At 43.4% G+C, this 17,126-nt stretch overlaps 1 protein-coding gene and 1 non-coding gene across 2 annotated transcripts; one reads left to right on the top strand and one right to left on the bottom strand.

The window, feature by feature from the left end:
• Nucleotides 1-780: 780 nt before the first annotated feature.
• On the top strand, nucleotides 781-16,878 carry SCAND3 (SCAN domain containing 3). Its single transcript, XM_028091766.2, has 4 exons — nucleotides 781-1,200; nucleotides 11,255-11,402; nucleotides 12,312-13,804; nucleotides 14,851-16,878. Exons 1-4 carry the CDS (start codon nucleotides 781-783, stop codon nucleotides 16,765-16,767), a joined length of 3,978 nt encoding a protein of 1,325 aa, XP_027947567.1. The 3' UTR covers nucleotides 16,768-16,878.
• On the bottom strand, nucleotides 1,934-2,116 carry LOC114199813 (U2 spliceosomal RNA). The gene has a single exon (XR_003607359.1). It is a non-coding gene; the product is annotated as a U2 spliceosomal RNA (small nuclear RNA).
• Nucleotides 16,879-17,126: the final 248 nt, after the last annotated feature.

Below are 17,126 nucleotides of genomic sequence, written 5' to 3'. Positions count from 1 at the left end.
CGGCGGGGACGTGCGGGCGGCGGCCGTCGCGTCGGAGACCCCGCCGGCCGGGAGGGTGGCCCTAGGCCCGCGGCCACGACCACCGAGAGCTCGCACCGCCCGGAGTCCTAGAGCGGACCGGAAGTGCGCGCGCGCGGGGGGCGGCGGGGACGTGCGGGCGGCGGCCGTCGGGTCGGAGACCCCGCCGGCCGGGAGGGTGGCCCTAGGCCCGCGGCGCAGCCGCCCGCGGCCACGACCACCGAGAGCTCGCACCGCGCGGCGTCCTAGAGCGGACCGGAAGTGCGCGCGCGCGGGCGGCGGCGGGCGCGTCGGGGAGCCCGGCCGGCCGGGAGGGTGGCCCTGGGCTCGCGGCTGGGGCGTCGCGCGGCCGGCCTGCGCTCCTCGGAGGCGGGAGCTGCGGCTGAGGGCAGCGGGTGTGCGAGCGGCCGCTGTGCTGGCCGCCGGGCTCGGCTCCGGAGTGACCGTGCCCGCGCCGTGGCCGCCCGGCTCCGGGGCCCGGGCGTCAGGAGACCCGAAGCGGCCTCGGTCACGTCGGGTTTCGGCGTGGCGGGGCCCGTGCTGCGCGGCGCGCGGTCCTGTGCTCGCCGTTGCGGTGCGCGCGGAGCCTGGCTTCCCGTCCCAGGGACTCGCTCCAGTAGTGCCCTGTGTTGTCTCGGGCGCAAGTGCTGCGCCGCGGCCGCCGCCCTGTGTTCACGAGAACTTCCCGCCCAGCGTGGGGGGCGGCGCACGAGGCCGACCGCGCACCTGCCCGGACCCGGGTCGGAGCTGTCGGAGCTCAGGATGGCCGCGGCCTCCGGCGTCCTCCCGGCCCCGGCTGGCCAGGCTGCGGGGGAACAGGCGGAGATTATCAGGGTGAAGGTTAAAGAAGAAGACCACGTTTGGGATCAGGAGCCCTGCCTACAGAAGAATGTGGCTCCCACCCGGGAGCTCTGTCGCCAGCGCTTCCGGCAGTTCTGCTACCAGGAAACTCCTGGGCCCCGCGAGGCGCTGAGCCGGCTCCGGGAGCTGTGCCGTCAGTGGCTGCGGCCCGAGACGCACAGCAAGGAGCAGATCGTGGAGCTGCTGGTGCTGGAGCAGTTCCTGACCATCCTGCCCGAGGAGCTGCAGGCCTGGGTGCGGGAGCAGCACCCGGAGAGCGGGGAGGAGGCGGTGACTGTGCTGGAGGATCTGGAGAGGGAGCTGGATGAGCCTCGACAGCAGGTGAGAGATGGCAGGTGCCAGCTTCCCTGGAGAATTTGAGTGCGTGGGTCCAAGGTGGAGTACGTGCCATCATCAACTTCCCGCGGGTAGCTGCGTTATTGTTGGAACACATTCATGCTTGTGGGATGACTGTTGATGTGAGTGATAGCTGACCCAAATAAGTAGATGATTTAACCACGTGGGAAACCTTGATCTGTTGCTTACCAGTAAGAAATATATCTTATTTAGTGACTGTGAAATTAAAGTAGCTGTCTCTTCTTATGGTACCCACTACGGTAACCATGTATGAAAACAAATTGGTGTGAGAATATAAGGAATACCATCTAGGAGAGACAAATAGAGAAGTAGCCAAATGTGATAGAAATACCGGAAACGGTGAGTGATGAGGTTTGGATTCCATAATAGGCTCTGTCACCAACGAGCTGTGTAACCTTGGACATATCACACCTTCCCTCAGCTTTAATGTCTTCATCAGTACAACAAAGAGATTCATTGCATCATTTTCTAGATACTTTCCATTACTTGGAGTTGTTGGTATGGGAAGTGTGTCGAGCTCAGTATTTGGTCTTTCACCATCGCACTAGAGATTATTTTTAAGGGAGTATACTTGCCTTCTAGGACAGTAATTTTAGACTGTGATGGATATTGCCAAACACTCTTACATTTCTATAATGATACTATCCATACATTTATCTGAACCCTTTAAACAGGAACATTATATGTATACAGTCTGATCTGTTAAAACACATTTTTCTGAAATGCATGTGTTTCCTATGAGACTGATAAATAGGCACATGAGTCCATATAATGCTGCAATTGTGCTGACTCATACATGAATTTTACCAGCACGTACATGTTTTGGGCCACCAGGTAAGAGCAGCTGCACTTGATCTTAGCCAAAAGGCCAAGAAGCGATCAGGTAAGAGCAGCTGAATGCAAACAGTGGAAGGCGGCACGTTGTGAAGACTTACAGTACTGTGCCAAATGCCTATTCACCTCCACACCCTTCCTCTGGGCTCTCTTGGCCACACTCTCTGTTTTGGAAATGCTTATCTGTATGGTTCCCTCCCATCTTTGTGCATTTTTTGTTAAACTTTTTTGTATTCCAGAAAATGAGCAAGCACAGGGGTTTACAAGTGCCACAGGAACGTGCTGGTGATAAAATTTCTGCTAGTAAGCATAAAAGAAGAAAAGCTTTAACAATTGAAGAAAAGCTCGAAATTAGAAAATGCTTCAAAAAAAGTGGAAGAACCTATGACACTAATTGTGCACCTGGCATAAAGGAGTCAGAGACTGCTGGGAAAATGAAAGAAAGTTACCTTGCTGGAATCAGTGCCACAAAGTTTGTTAGAACAAGGTGTGAGGAAATGGAAGAAATGGCACATCTGTCAAGTGTGTGGATTGAATACCAAACACAGAAGCAATCAGAGGCAGCCTTTCTCAGAATAAAGAGAAGGTCTTAGCAGGACATGAAGACCTTAAGAAAAAAGCTGGAGATCCTGCAGATGTGCCTTTATTTAGGGGTAGTGTCTGTTCCGTGACTTCAAGAACCGCCATGCCTTCCGCAATGTTCACTTCACTCTCGTGAAGCTGTGAGTGCAGATGAGAGAAGTGTAGACGGTTCCCCCAGTGTTAAGAAATTTGACTGATGAAGGCTGTATGTGGGATCAGATTTTTAATTCTGATGAAACCAGTCTCTGTTGGAAGCAGATTCCCTCAAGAGCTTGTATCTCGAAGGAAGAAGCACACACTCGAGGGCTGAAGGCTGCAGAAGACCCTTCTGGTGTGATGCTGGGTGCAAATGCCAGTGCGGATGTACAGCTAAAGCCTCTTGTGATTCATCACATTGCCTACCCACAAGCTTTTTTTTTTTTTTTTAAAGATTTTATTTATTTGAGAGAGAGAGAGCACACGAGAGAGGGGAGGGTCAGAGGGAGAAGCAGGCTCCCTGTTGAGCAGGGAGCCCAATGCAGGACTCGATCCAGGGACTCCAGGATCATGACCTGAGCCGAAGCAGTCGCTTAACCAACTGAGCCACCCAGGCGCCCTACCCACAAGCTTTGAAAGGAGTTGCAAGGACTAGCCTACTATAGTTCAAGCAAGAGAGGCTGCATAACAGGGCAGATATTTATTGATCTTTTAGGTGATGTTTTTGTAGATGATTTAAGAAAGTAACTGTAAAAGGGAAAAAACTGTCTTTCAGAGTTCTTTTAATTCTTAAAAATTATAAGCAATCCAAGCCATTCTCCACTAGTTGCTGAGCTTTCTTCAAATATTAAAGTTCTCTTTTCCCCTCCTAATACAACTTTTTTAGTCCAGCCCCTTGATCAGGGATCTCAGCCTTTAACGCTTATTACTTAAGGTGGACGTTCAAGATGTTTATTGTACCTACAGGGGGTGAAATGCACACACAATTTTTGCATTCTGGAATCAGTTCAACATTAAACTTGCCATTGATACTATTGAAGAGGTTTGGAATGATGTCACGGAAGCCTGCTTGCTTGGAGTATAGCATAAAATTCTCATTGATTTAATTCATGATTCCAAAGACCTTGAACCTTCTCAAGAGTGCTCCCAAAGCAAAGCAAAGCTGAGTTGCTCTGGCAGAGGAGGCTGAATCTGGGAAGTGGGGAGCTGCTGCAATCCTGTGCAGAAAATCTCTACACATAAGAGCTGCAACAGTTAGTTGCTCAGGCACAGGTGGAAGGTGTGGAAGAAGCTGCCCCGAAGGAGCTGTTCACTTCTCCGTCACTTTCTACTTTAGGTGCGTTGGAGAAGGCGTGGCAGTGAGCCAAAGGTAACGCAGAACGCATCGGGATTGCGCTTCCGTGTAAGGTCCTATTCGGAACCATAGAAGCTGCTGCTTTAGGAACGAAGGGAAATGTTTAAGCAGCAAAAACTGGGTATCTTTTTATAAGTCAGTGCCGAAGAAGTAAAAAGATGATGAGCCAGAACCATTACTATATTTCTTCTAAAATCACCGCATTTCTTGGAAAATGTGCAAATGCTTCTCCACCTGGACGTCTGAAGGCCGCATCTCTGCCCCTTGCTCCATCCTTTCCTCGTACCTCCTCCTAACACAGTAGTTTCACCTTTGTCGAGTCAAGTCCTGTATGAAGTGTGATCATTCTTTATAATACCTATGCTTTTATTTTTAGTAGAATTGCTATAGTTTTATTAGCGCTCTAGTGACAAAGTGTAGATGTTCGGTAGTCTATCCTGTAACTTTTTTTTTTTTAAGATTTTATTTATTTATTTGACAGAGACAGCAAGAGCAGGAACGTAAGCAGGGGGAGTGGGAGAGGGAGAAGCAGGCTCCCCGCAGAGCAGGGAGCCCGATGCAGGGCTCGATCCCAGGACCCTGGGACCATGACCTGAACTGAAGGCAGACACTTAACCACTGAGCCACCCAGGCGCCCCCCCCATAACTTTATTTTCTCCATAAACCTTGTTATTTTTTTGTGCAGTTTTGCAGAAAGCATGTTTTTTCATGAGTTCACATATTCTGACATAGATGTCTATATAAGCAGTCTCTTACCTCTAGCCAGTACATCTTCTCCCTTTGTTTCAAAAAAACAATATTGGTTTTTCCCGTAAGATGTGCCTGTTACTTTAGAATTTCCCTCTTTTAGCTTTGTGGAGAATGTAGCCATTGGTAGGACTTGGTGTTTGGTCAGTTCTGGGTAATGTTCACATTTGATAGGTTTTCATACAATTCAGGATTATAGGAATTTCCCTTGTCTTAGAGAATATTATGTTTGCGTACGTGTTTCTCATTTTTCTTGTTTCTGTGTGATTTCTGGAAAAGGGAAAATGGCCCCGTTGCAGACATTTTCAGCTGCCACCTGGACACAGGTGTCCCTGCTTCAGAAAGTTTCTAACCCACTTCACTGTACTCACTTGCTCTTACAAAACACCTGCATTAGTACAGGAATGGCTCCTTTGCATAGAAATGAAAATCCTCCCTGGATTTCTCCTGGTGAGCAAACCCAGGAACGAATGCAGTCCTTTTACAGGCGAAGTGGCCCCACGCGAACTTACAGAAAATGGGGGAGACTGTTTGCTGTATGCCATTTCGCTTACAGTAGTTTTCATAGGAATGCTCTACTCTTTTTTTTTTCTTTTTTAAGATTTTATTTATTTGAGAGAGAGAATGAGAGAGAGAGAGAGCACGCGCATGAGAGGGGGGAGGGTCAGAGGGAGAAGCAGACTCCCTGCTGAGCAGGGAGCCCGATGCGGGACTCGATCTCAGGACTGCAGGATCATGACCCGAGCTGAAAGCGGTCGCTTAACCAACTGAACCACCCAGGCGCCTAGAACGCTCTACTCTTGGACAGCGGGAAAACCTGTGTCTGTTCTCCCCTTTTCCTTCCTTAAAACAGGATGATTCCTTCCAGCTTTCCTTGTACTTGAGTTGGCTGTGCAGCATACCTCTGGCCAGGGAGAGATAGGCATGTTTTCTGGGAGTGTCTGGGAAAGCTTTTACTTTCTTATAAAATGGGACAGATGTGTTTAGTTCTATATTTTCCCACTTCCTGTTTTGAGCGTAAATGTGGCGTCTGGAGCCATTTCAGAAACTTCTTTTTTCAGTTGATAAATTTTGGAGAGTAGGTTGACGATACTACAAACAAAATTGTTACTATCCATGGATATTGCTGATGAATATAAAATTATTTGTAATCTCTACGTTTTAAAACAACATTTCACTAGCGGACATCTGAATGTTGGTATGGACTCTGTTTTTCTTTCATTTTTATTTTAAAAAAAACAGCATTTAGCATAGGAAATGATGAGATGCCAGTAATAGCTAGTGAAGTGAATATAATGTTATATATTTATATATGCTTTACTAATCCAACAAAAATTAGCAAAAAAAACCCACTTAATTCTAAGTTTTATTGTCAATTATAGGATAACTCTTTGATTATTTAAGCTAGCATTTTTTTTTTAAGATTTCATTTATTTATTTGACAGAGAGAGACACAGCGAGAGATGAAGCACAAGCAGGGGGAGTGGGAGACGGAGAAGCAGGCTTCTTGTTGAGCAGGGATCCCGATGTGGGGCTCGATCCCAGGACCCCAGGACCATGACCTGAGCCGAAGGCAGACGCTTAACGACTGAGCCACCCAGGCACCCCTCTTTTTTTTTTTAATTTTATTTTATTATGTTAGTCACCATACATTACATCATTAGTTTTTGACGTAGTGTTCCATGATTCATTGTTTTCGTATAACACCCAGTGCTCCACGCAGAACGTGCCCTCCTTAATACCCATCACCGGGCTAACCCATCCCCCCACCCCCCTCCCCTCTAGAACCCTCAGTTTGTTTCTCAGAGTCCATAGTCTCTCATGGTTTGTCCCCCCCTCCGATTTCCCCCCTTCATTTTTCCCTTCCTCCTACCTTTTTTTTTTTAACATACAATGTATTATTTGTTTCGGGGGTACAGATCTGTGATTCATCAGTCTTGCACAATTCACAGCACTCACCATAGCACATACCCTCCCCAAGGTCCATCACCCAGCCACCCCATCCCTCCCACCCCCCACCACTCCAGCAACCCTCAGTTTGTTTCCTGAGATTAAGAGTCTCTTATGGTTTGTCTCCCTCTCTGGTTTCATCTTGTTTCATTTTTCCCTCCCTTTCCCTATGATCCTCTGCCTTGTTTCTTAAATTCCACATATCAGATCATATGATAATTGTCCTTCTCTGATTGACTTACTTCGTTTAGCATAATACCCTCTAGTTCCATCCACGTTGTTGCAAATGGCAAGATTTCAGTTTTTTTCATGGCTTAAGCTAGCATTTCTTTTCAGTGTATACATATGGGGAGTTAGCCAATTAGCTAAAATAAATCAGGACATGCAGATCAACAGTATTTTATGGTAATTGGGGTTGTGTCACAACTTCACTAGGAATTTTATCATCTAGATTGATCAATGAATATTTCTAGGGCAGTATTAAGAACTTATATGTGCATTATAATGGACTTTTATGCTCATTTTATGCCACCTTCTATAGTAACATGGATAAAAAGTTTTTTTTTAAATACGCGTGGCTTGTTTAATTTGCTGTAGTAATTTTCCATTGCTTAGCTTGTCACACCTTAGCATTGAAAATCTCAGCACAAGCTCAGACGTCAATGAAAGTATCACGTCCAAACCATATTTTCCAGACTTATATTTTCCCTATGCCAGGTCCAAACTACATACAAAAATATCATCTGAATGTATAATACACTACAGACCAATAAGCAAAAGGACACTTACCCCAATAAAGAAATCAACAAAAGATTTGAACATGCACTGTACAAAAAAAGGGTAATTAGCCAATAAAACTGTAAAACAGTGACTCAATCTTACTAATCAGAAAAATGCAAATTAAAACAATATGTGGTACCATTTTATTCCAACCAGTGTGGATTAAAAGTGCTGACATGACCAAATTTTGGTAAGGATGTTGAGCCACTAGAATGCTTATATCCTGGTAGGAATAAGTTGTTTTGGCCACTTTGGAACTATCTCCATGTATAACCAAACTCTGTGATCCAGCAAACCTACTTCCAGGTGTGTATCTACAAGAAACACTTTCAGAGAGAGCAGCATTATTATTATTATAATTGCCAGAAACTCGAAACAAGAACATAATTACAGTGTATTTGTACTGTTGGATATTGTACAACAATGAAAATAAGTGAACAACTACATTCAACAGTGTGGATGAATTTCACAAACATAATGTTGAGCAAAGAAGCCAGGCAAAAATAAATACATGTTGTATGATTTTCCTTATATAAAGTTCAAAAAGCAACATGACTCTGTGGTGATCTGTGTCAGAGTAGTAGTTAATTTTGGGGAAGAGAGTAGGGCACAAGTAGCCTTCTGAGATGCTGATCATGTTCTGGGTGGTTCACTGTGATAAATCATTGAGCTCTATGCTTATGAGCTGTGAGCTTTTTTTCTAAGCATGTAATATTCCAATTAAAAATTGTATTAATTACGGGGCACCTGGGTGGCTCAGTTGGTTGAGGGCTGACTCTTGATCTCCGGGTGGTGAGATCGAGCCCCATGTGGGCTCCGCGCTGAGTGTGGAGTCTGCTTGAGATTCTCTCTCTCCCTCTGCCCCTCCCTCCTGATCACACGCTTTCTTTCTCTCTTTCTCCGGAATAAATCTTAAAAAATTGTATTAAAGATATTTATCCCATTGTGATGTCTCCTGCATGATAGGCTAGGGTATTTGTATGCACATTTTTAGATTCATATGTCATATGAATGAGGAATTATTTTTGTCAAGCCAAGACCTAGTGAGGGAAATTTTCAGAATTAACCAAGTTTGTAAATGCCCACCAAAGGGTAAGCTAAATTTTTACTTGGATTTTGCAAGTTAGATTCAGAGCATGGGTAATTGATGCCAGGTGTATATGGCAGAGCATGGATTGATTAGGTTTCCATACCAGGTTCTTCTGTATTGATAGATTTTTTCTTTGTTTTGTCCTCAAGAATATTTACTTGGCAGACTGTTGAAATGTTTGGTTTGGCTGCAGTGTGGCTTCCACGAGGCTGTTCAGCAAGAAAGCAGGCTTGGCAGGGATGCGAAGTGGCCAGGTCTCCTCCGCTGTACGGAGCCTACTCCGAGAGCCTCCAGCCGGGGAGTCCGAGCCTCTTGTTTGTGTTCTTTTCACTGTAAGGTATATGAAATAAAGAGAAATCAGAATTTCTGTTGTTAGGGAGATGACAACTTGATTTTTTTTTTTTTAAGTAACTTTCATCCTTGCTCTGTTTTATTTTTTTTTTTAAAGACTTTATTTATTTGAGAGAGAGAGAGCAGGGGGAGGAACAGAGGCAGAGGGAGAAGCAGACTCCCCGCGGAGCAGGGAGCCCGACGCGGGGCTCAATCCCAGGACCCCGGGACCATGACCTGAGCTGAAGGCAGATGCTTAACTGACCGAGCCACCCAGGCGTCCCCAAAAATGGTTTCTTATGGGAGTAGGGGTGGAGTAGAATATGAGCAGGACTTCTCTGAGTGTATATTTTGATTTTTTTAATATCATGTAAATGTTTTAAGTATTTAAAAAGCAATGTTAAATTCAAAATGATTACACAGAAACAGGTGACCTCAACTGTACATGAAAGTAACAATAACAGCAAAACAATAATTGAGGTGACTTGAACACAGTGTTCTGTGTACTCTTAGTGGGGCACTGTCTGTGGGCATAGAAAGCCACAGAGATAATTGATTTTATAGGTATGTTGTTGGGAGTGTTCTGTAACACACAGCACTGTAATTCTGAAACTTGAGTGTTTATTGTAGGTTAGAGCAGATGCGTACATAACATTGTATTGAACTGGGTTTCATTTGTTTCACTGTGGGAGAAAGATATGTTAAAATGGAATATGGAAAGGTGAGGTATGGCACTGAAATGGAATGGAATTCATGATAATCTAGAAATATATTTACCAGCTCTGTCCATAAAAGGGCCTGGAGGGGATGATGCACCATTAACAGTGAGCCTACCTACTACTCAGTCTTTATTCCCAACACTGTTGCTCTAAAATGAATCAAGCCTTCTTGGGGGAAACAGTTGAAACTAGATCTGGGACAGGGAAAATACAGTGTGGTCCTATTGTTCTGGAAAGCACAGATGTGCTAAAAAACACTAGTGGGGTCATGTTCCAAGGATGCAGGAACCTGATGAAAGGGGCGCTGGGGCTAAATGGGAGACAGTTTAAGATCGAGGTGAGTAAGGGTGGAGTGGATTACAGAATAAGTCTGTAGTGATATTCAAGATGAGAGACAGAGGAGGTGCCTGGGTGGCTCTGTTGGTTAAGTGTCTGACTCTTGATTTTGGCTCCGGTCATGGTCTCAGGGTTGTGAGGTGGAGCCCACCTCAGGCTCTGTGCTGAGTGTAGAGCCTGCTTAAGATTCTCTCTCCCTCTGTCCTCCCCATGCGGTGCACACGAATGAGAGACTGAGAGCTCTTTACAGAAAATTGCTAGCTAGTCAATGTAGAAGGAATTATAAAGGCAAGCAGTTACCATTTTGCAACCCCCAGTATAAAAATTGATCAGAATCAGCAGTGAATGCTAAAACCATTGGGGAATAGGCTATTTATGTAGTTCCATACTATTACCCCACAGCTGACTTACTAATTACCGTGGGAAAATTGGATGGATAGAGCTGGTAGGTCACTACCTGAACTATGTGATCAAGTTTGGCATTATCAGTAATGAAATAACTTGGTAGTGTGTGCCCTGTGACGCACCACAGTAAGGACACTGCACTTATGCGGTATTCTTCCAGAAATTACTCCCCAGAGTCCATCTGTGAAGAAGGAGTAAGACAAATCCCTAATGTGGGATATTCTGTAACTTAACTGGCTCTGAGTTTTCAAAAACTGAATGTCATAAAAAGGCAGGAAACTTTTAGATTAAAAGAATCAAAAGACATAATCAAAAACAATGTATAAGTACTGTTTCACAAAGTTAAAAAAACATAAAATATATTTTGGGGACAGGGAAATTTAATTATAAACCATATATGAGATGATTAGTGTAAGAAGATAGTGTTTTCTTTTTTATCCAGCACAGTCATCCAAAATGATTGGCTTCTTTCCCCGTCCGTAACACTGGGGTGGTGTTTTCCACATTTATTCTAAAACAACTGTCAGATTCCTTTCTGCGTTGAAAAGCTCATGAGTAACTCTTAGATAGTTTGCATAACCTCACCCCAGATATTTATTTTTAATTGCTCACACTGAAATCTATTTACAATTTTCTTTTAATTATCGCAGTTTAGGGAGGATTCCTTTCATGTGTTCCTGTTGTTATTCCCCCAAACAGAAACCACAGGGATGAGTATCTGTCCAGTGGAGACAGTTTATGCTGCATGGCTCTGGCTTTATTAGTCCCAGCATTTTTTATTTCTTCTTCCATGTTGGACTCTTAAGAAGTCAGTGAAGACTTTATCTTCTTACGTACTGTTTCAGTAGAAGACTGTTCTGAGGTTTGTGCAGTGATCATGTACATTAATTTCCAGATGTACCTGTTTGTCCTCAGGTCCCACAGGGCACAGATGTGCCAGAAATTCCTATGGAGGAAATGACTCCTGTGGAGACCACAAAGGAGCCCTTAGGTGCCCAGCTCCAGCCCGTGGAAGACAGAATGGAATGTGACTCTCCGGAGCCATACCCACTGCAGGATAATGGTGAGGATAATCTAGTCTGGAACGAGGATGAGATTTGAGAGCGGGAAGGGTCTGGTCGCTGAGAAGTTATCAAACCTCATTCCGTTGCAGCCTACTGAACATAGCTGAAGGAAAACTCAGCCAGTTTCGTGTGATGCTGTTAAAGGAGTTGAATCAAGCAGCCACGTAATAATGTAAGAAAGAGTTGAATACAGTCAATAGGTCCATGGTTTCCCATGGATATTTTGCAATGGAATTAAGTACCTGCGGATAAATCAGAGGTGCATCTGTGGTAAGCCATTGTCAGTGTAGCCATAGGTGCCATTTCTATAACCTCTGCCCCAATTTTTGTCAGTATGATGTTTAACACTTGGAAATTCTACTTAGAAATTCTGTTAAAGAAAATGAGGGGCTCCTGGTCGGTGAAGCGACTGCCTTTGGCTCAGGTCACGATCCTGGAGTCCTGGGATCGAGTCCCGCATCAGGCTCCCTGCTCGGCTGGGAGTCTGCTTCTCCCTCTGACCTTCCCCCTGCTCTCTCTCTCTCTTTCAGATGAATGAATAAATCTTTTTAAAAATTTATTACTGTATTGCTGAGGCTTTTCTAGCCAAAAAAATTTATCTTTTGTAGTTAATTAATAACATCAATTTACTTCTTGTTTTATATAAAACAATGCTTTACTTTAAGGCTAATCCCAGATACTGCTCTGGAAAGTCACATCCTGGTTTTCTACTCTTTACTATATCAGAATTTTTTGTTCCTGACTGGGGTTCTTCATTTACCTTCTATTCCTCCAAGGCTGAGCTCCCTAACCAAAACTGTACTCCCCCCAACTTGTGTGCTCATAGCCTCTACTTCTACCCCAAACTCTAGTGGCTACTTGGGCAATATATGTATTTCAAATTAATTGTTTTTTTCTTTATATTTTAGGGTCATTTTTGTGGCTTTCCATGATGTCTCAAAGCGTGGGTGATGGTAACCCCAGTAGTTTAGATGCTAATGAGCCAGAAATTGAACCAGAAAACATGAGAGAGAAGTTCTTCAGAAGCTTAGCAGTGTTACTGGAAAACAAAAGTAATAATACCAAGATATTTTCTAAAGCAAAGTACTGTCAGTTAATAAGGGAAGTGAAAGAGGCTAAAGCGAAGGCAAGAAAGGAATCTGTTGACTCCCGTCGCTTAGCTAGATTTGACGTGATCCTCGTACAAGGAAATGAGAGGCTGATTGAGGCTATAAATGGGGAAACAGATAAAGTGCGGTATTACTTACACAGCGAGGAGTTATTTGACATTCTGCATGATACCCATCTCAGCATTGGACACGGTGGGCGTACCCGCATGGAGAAAGAGTTACAAGCCAAATACAAGAACATCACAAAGGAAGTTATAATGCTATACTTGACACTCTGCAGATCATGCCAACAGAAAAATTCAAAACTCAAGAAAGTTCTAACATCAAAGCCAATGAAGGAAGTGAATTCAAGATGCCAGGTAGATCTTATAGACATGCAATTGAATCCTGATGGGGAGTATAAATTTATTATGCATTATCAAGACCTTCGTACAAAGTTGAGTTTTTTGCGGTCACTAAAATCTAAAAAGCCTAAGGAAGTTGCACATGCTCTTTTAGATATTTTTACAATTATTGGAGCACCCAGTGTCCTACAATCAGACAATGGGAGGGAATTTTCAAGCCAGATTGTCAGTGAACTTAGTAATATTTGGCCAGAATTGAAAATTGTCCATGGGAAGCCTCCGCCCTGTCAAAGCCAAAGTTCTGTGAATCAGACTAATGAGGATATCCAAGATAGGATTATCTCCTGGATGCAAACCAACCATTCGTCACACTGGGCTGAATTTTTATGGTTCATTCAGATGACCCAAAATCAACCCTATCACCGAGGCATGCAGCAGACTCCATTTGAAGGCACATTTAGCTCTGAAGCTAGACTAGGCCTGTGTCATTCTCAGTTAACTGAAGAACTTATTGCTAGCCTGAATCCAGAAAACAAATTAGAACAGGCTGACAGAGAATTAGAAAGTATGCCAGGAGCACCATATGAAGAGAACATTGAGACTGGCACGGATAGCAGTGATATTGAAGAGCATCTTTCTACTCCTGCCGGGGCCATGAAGAACCCTGCCGAAAACAGAGTAAAATTTGTATCCTGTGTAGTTTGTGAGAAAGAATGCTCAGGTGCTCATAATTGTGTATCGTGTGATGGGAATGTCCATGCGATCTGTGGAGTGCCCCCTCAACGTGACACTGAGGGCTGTCCTTACAGAATAACGTGCAGTCTCTGCTGTGAGACCACGACAATGAAAAGGAAACATGATGAGATCCAGAGAAGTTTGACTGGTCAGCCTTCCAAAGTGCTGAAGCCGTCAGAGACACCATTTTCATCAGACAAAGTAGGAGATTGGGTAAGAGTCTGAGTACCTGTTGCAGAGCAGAGCAGGGAAGAGCTTCGTTACACGTCACTGTGCTCGTGATGGGTGAGGATGTTTTGGCATGGTAGAGATACTAAAGCACCATTGGGCCAACTTGGGTTTGTTTTCTCCAGAGAAAACCCATTACTTTTAACCCGCCGCCCCCCCCCGCCCCCCCCCCCCACTCCTTTTTCAGGTTGGAAGTTATAACCTTGAATGCTGCTTTATTTGTTGTCTGGGGTTATGACAGTATCTCTTTTACTCCTTTCTGTTGTCAGGCATTTCCTGGGGGAAGTGAGAAAGCTAAGATGGGTGTGTGAGGGTGTTTCTCCAGGAGGATGAATGTGGGAAAAGCCGAACTTAATGTTACTTTGTTTTAATTGTATGTGAGTTTGGGTGGGGAGGTAAGCTAAGAAAGGGCATCTCGGTCAAGTGAAGAAGTATTTAGGGGAAGATGATCAGTCTGGTTGGAGATACGGGTTTGTGTTGAGAAAAAGCTCAGTTTTCAGATTTAAATGGAGAGCCTGATATAAGGCCAAAGAGATGTGTTTTAAATCAGTAGGTTTTATAAAGTAGAGTTAATGTGTGTTGAGTTTAGAGTTTTGAAATATGGAGGTTACACATGATTTGGGCCAGTGGTACCTGGAGTGTGATCTGCAGACCCACTGGTCTTCTACTAGTCCACAAAGGGGTAAGTACACTAATCAGGAGTTAATAACAATTTGACATTGCTGTAGCACCCAGGCATATGATTCATGAACTCGTGTTTTTGAATAGAAGGCGGGCCAGTTTGGGCGTCACTAACCTCTCAAGGCCAGTCATTGTGCTGTGAGCTGCACACCAGTCAAGCACAGTTACAACGTGTGATGTTTGATGGCTACTTTGTCTGCTGTAACTCGGAAAAATGTAAACCTTTATCCCTATAACTTCATTTTAAAACCATTCTAAGTTTTTAATCAAGCCTAGTTTTTAATTTGTAGTTTATCAGAAAAAAGAGGAAAGTAAAATTTGTATTATTTATTTTTATTCCTAATTTGCAGATGGCAAAACAAGCATCACTGGACTTTTTTGTCAAGAAAAAACATACCTTTTCTGAATATAGCAGCAGTAGTAAGAGAAATGGTACCGATGGAAGTTGCCCAGAGCAGGTGAAAACCAGAAGAGTTCACACAAGTTTTACTCGGAAGTATGATCCCTCGTATATTGAGTTTGGGTTTGTAGCCGTAATTGATGGTGAAGTGCTGAAACCGCAGTGTATTATTTGTGGAGATATACTGGCTAATGAAGCGATGAAACCATCAAAACTTAAGAGGCATTTATATTCAAAACATAAAGAAATAAGTTCACAACCAAAAGAATTCTTTGAGAGAAAGAGTAGCGAATTAAAAAGCCGGCCAAAGCAGATGTTCAATGTGTCTCATATAAACATCAGTGCTCTTCGGGCTTCTTACAAAGTGGCGCTCCCGGTTGCCAAGTCTAAAACGCCATACACGATCGCAGAGACGCTGGTGAAAGACTGCATCAAAGAAGTCTGCCTGGAGATGCTGGGTGAGTCTGCAGCGAAGAAGGTGGCTCAGGTGCCACTTTCCAACGACACCATAGCTCGACGCATTCAGGAGCTGGCTAACGACATGGAAGACCAACTCATAGAGCAAATTAAAGAGGCAAAGTACTTTTCGTTGCAACTTGATGAATGCAAAGATATTGCTAACATGATCATTCTTTTAGTGTATGTGCGGTTCGAACACAATGATGATATAAAGGAAGAATTCTTCTTTTCTGCCTCTTTACCAACAAACACGACTAGCTCAGAAGTGTATGAAGCTCTGAAGAATTATGTTGTCAACAAGTGTGGTCTGGAATTTAGGTTTTGTGTAGGACTGTGTTCAGATGGCGCAGCCTCCATGACAGGAATGCATTCCGAAGTGGTTACCCAGATTAAGGAGCTTGCACCAGAATGCAAAATAACACACTGCTTCATTCATCGAGAAAGTCTGGCTATGAAAAAGGTGTCAGCGGAACTAAACAGTGTGCTTACTGACACAGTAAAAATTGTGAATTATGTCAAGTCTAACTCGTTAAATTCAAGACTGTTCTCTTTGTTATGTGACAATATGGAAGCTGATCATAAGCAGCTGTTATTGCATGCTGAGATTCGGTGGTTAACTCGGGGAAAAGTTCTATCAAGAATGTTTGAAATACGAAATGAACTCTTAGTATTTCTGCAGAGCAAGAAACCAGTTTGGTCCCAGCTTTTCGGAGATGTGAACTGGACAGCCAGACTTGCTTATTTATCTGATATCTTCAGTATTTTTAATGATCTTAACGTTTCCATGCAAGGAAAGAATGCAACCTGTTTTTCAATGGCTGATAAGATTGAAGGACAAAAACAAAAGTTAGAAGCTTGGAAAAACAGAGTTTCTACAGATTGTTATGACATGTTCCATAATTTAACAACAGTTATCCATGAAGTAGGTAATGACCTTGACATTGCCCATCTGCGAAAAATTATCAGTGAACATCTTACAAATTTGTTGGATTGTTTTGAATTATATTTTCCATCAAAAGAAGATCCACGTGTAGGAAACTCATGGATCCAAAATCCATTTCTTTCACCAAAAGATAACTTAAATTTAACTGTAACCCTACAGGATAACTTGTTGAAGCTGGCTACCGATGAAGGATTGAAAATGAATTTTGAAAATACAGCATCACTTGCTTCATTTTGGATAAAAGTTAAAGATGAGTATCCTGGGCTTGCTGAGGTTGCTTTAAAATCCCTCCTCCTATTCCCCTCAACATCCCTCTGTGAGACTGGGTTCTCTGCTTTGAGTGTTATTAAAACAAAACACAGGAACAGCTTAAATATCCATTACCCCCTGAGAGTAGCACTGTCCTCAATCCAGCCTAGGTTAGACAAATTAACAAGCAAGAAGCAAGCTCACTCATCACATTGAAAACTTGAAGGTGTCCAGTCAAAGTATGCATGTACACATCCGGGAATAGGAAAAGTTATGATTAAAATAGCAGTTTTCTATATCAATTGTCTATATATACACTTTCAGTTAAATGTACAGTTTTTATAATTGTTTTAATTTTTTTGTTATATTTGTTATATTTATTAAAATGTAACTTTAAATCTGTTGCTTCTAATATTAAAAAATTTGGTCTTACATTTTGTACGTCTTTGTTATTGTTGTACTTCATTAGGATATTTAGATTGTAGCACCACTTCAGGATGGTAGTGATTTCTTTGAAATGGCGTCTTAGACCACTGGTGGGACGTGAGCTTGGGGCTGGAATTAGAATCGGAGTG

This window comes from Eumetopias jubatus, unplaced genomic scaffold (genome assembly GCF_037043125.1).
Source record: "Eumetopias jubatus isolate StellerSeaLion01/CBP00866 unplaced genomic scaffold, mEumJub1_p1.0 scaffold_6, whole genome shotgun sequence".
Taxonomy (NCBI): domain Eukaryota; kingdom Metazoa; phylum Chordata; class Mammalia; order Carnivora; family Otariidae; genus Eumetopias; species Eumetopias jubatus.
The sequence above is the reverse complement of the archived record's forward strand: the minus strand, read 5'-3'. Positions and strand labels throughout refer to the sequence as shown.

What these genes read in the sequence shown, in the direction of transcription:
- SCAND3 (XM_028091766.2), top strand. Translation starts at nt 781, where the DNA reads ATGGCCGCGGCCTCCGGCGTCCTCCCGGCCCCGGCTGGCCAGGCTGCG. An exon ending in TGGATGAGCCTCGACAGCAG is followed by an intron (nt 1,201 to 11,254) that starts GTGAGAGATGGC and finishes GTTTGTCCTCAG; the next exon opens with GTCCCACAGGGCACAGATGT. An exon ending in CAGACAAAGTAGGAGATTGG is followed by an intron (nt 13,805 to 14,850) that starts GTAAGAGTCTGA and finishes CCTAATTTGCAG; the next exon opens with ATGGCAAAACAAGCATCACT.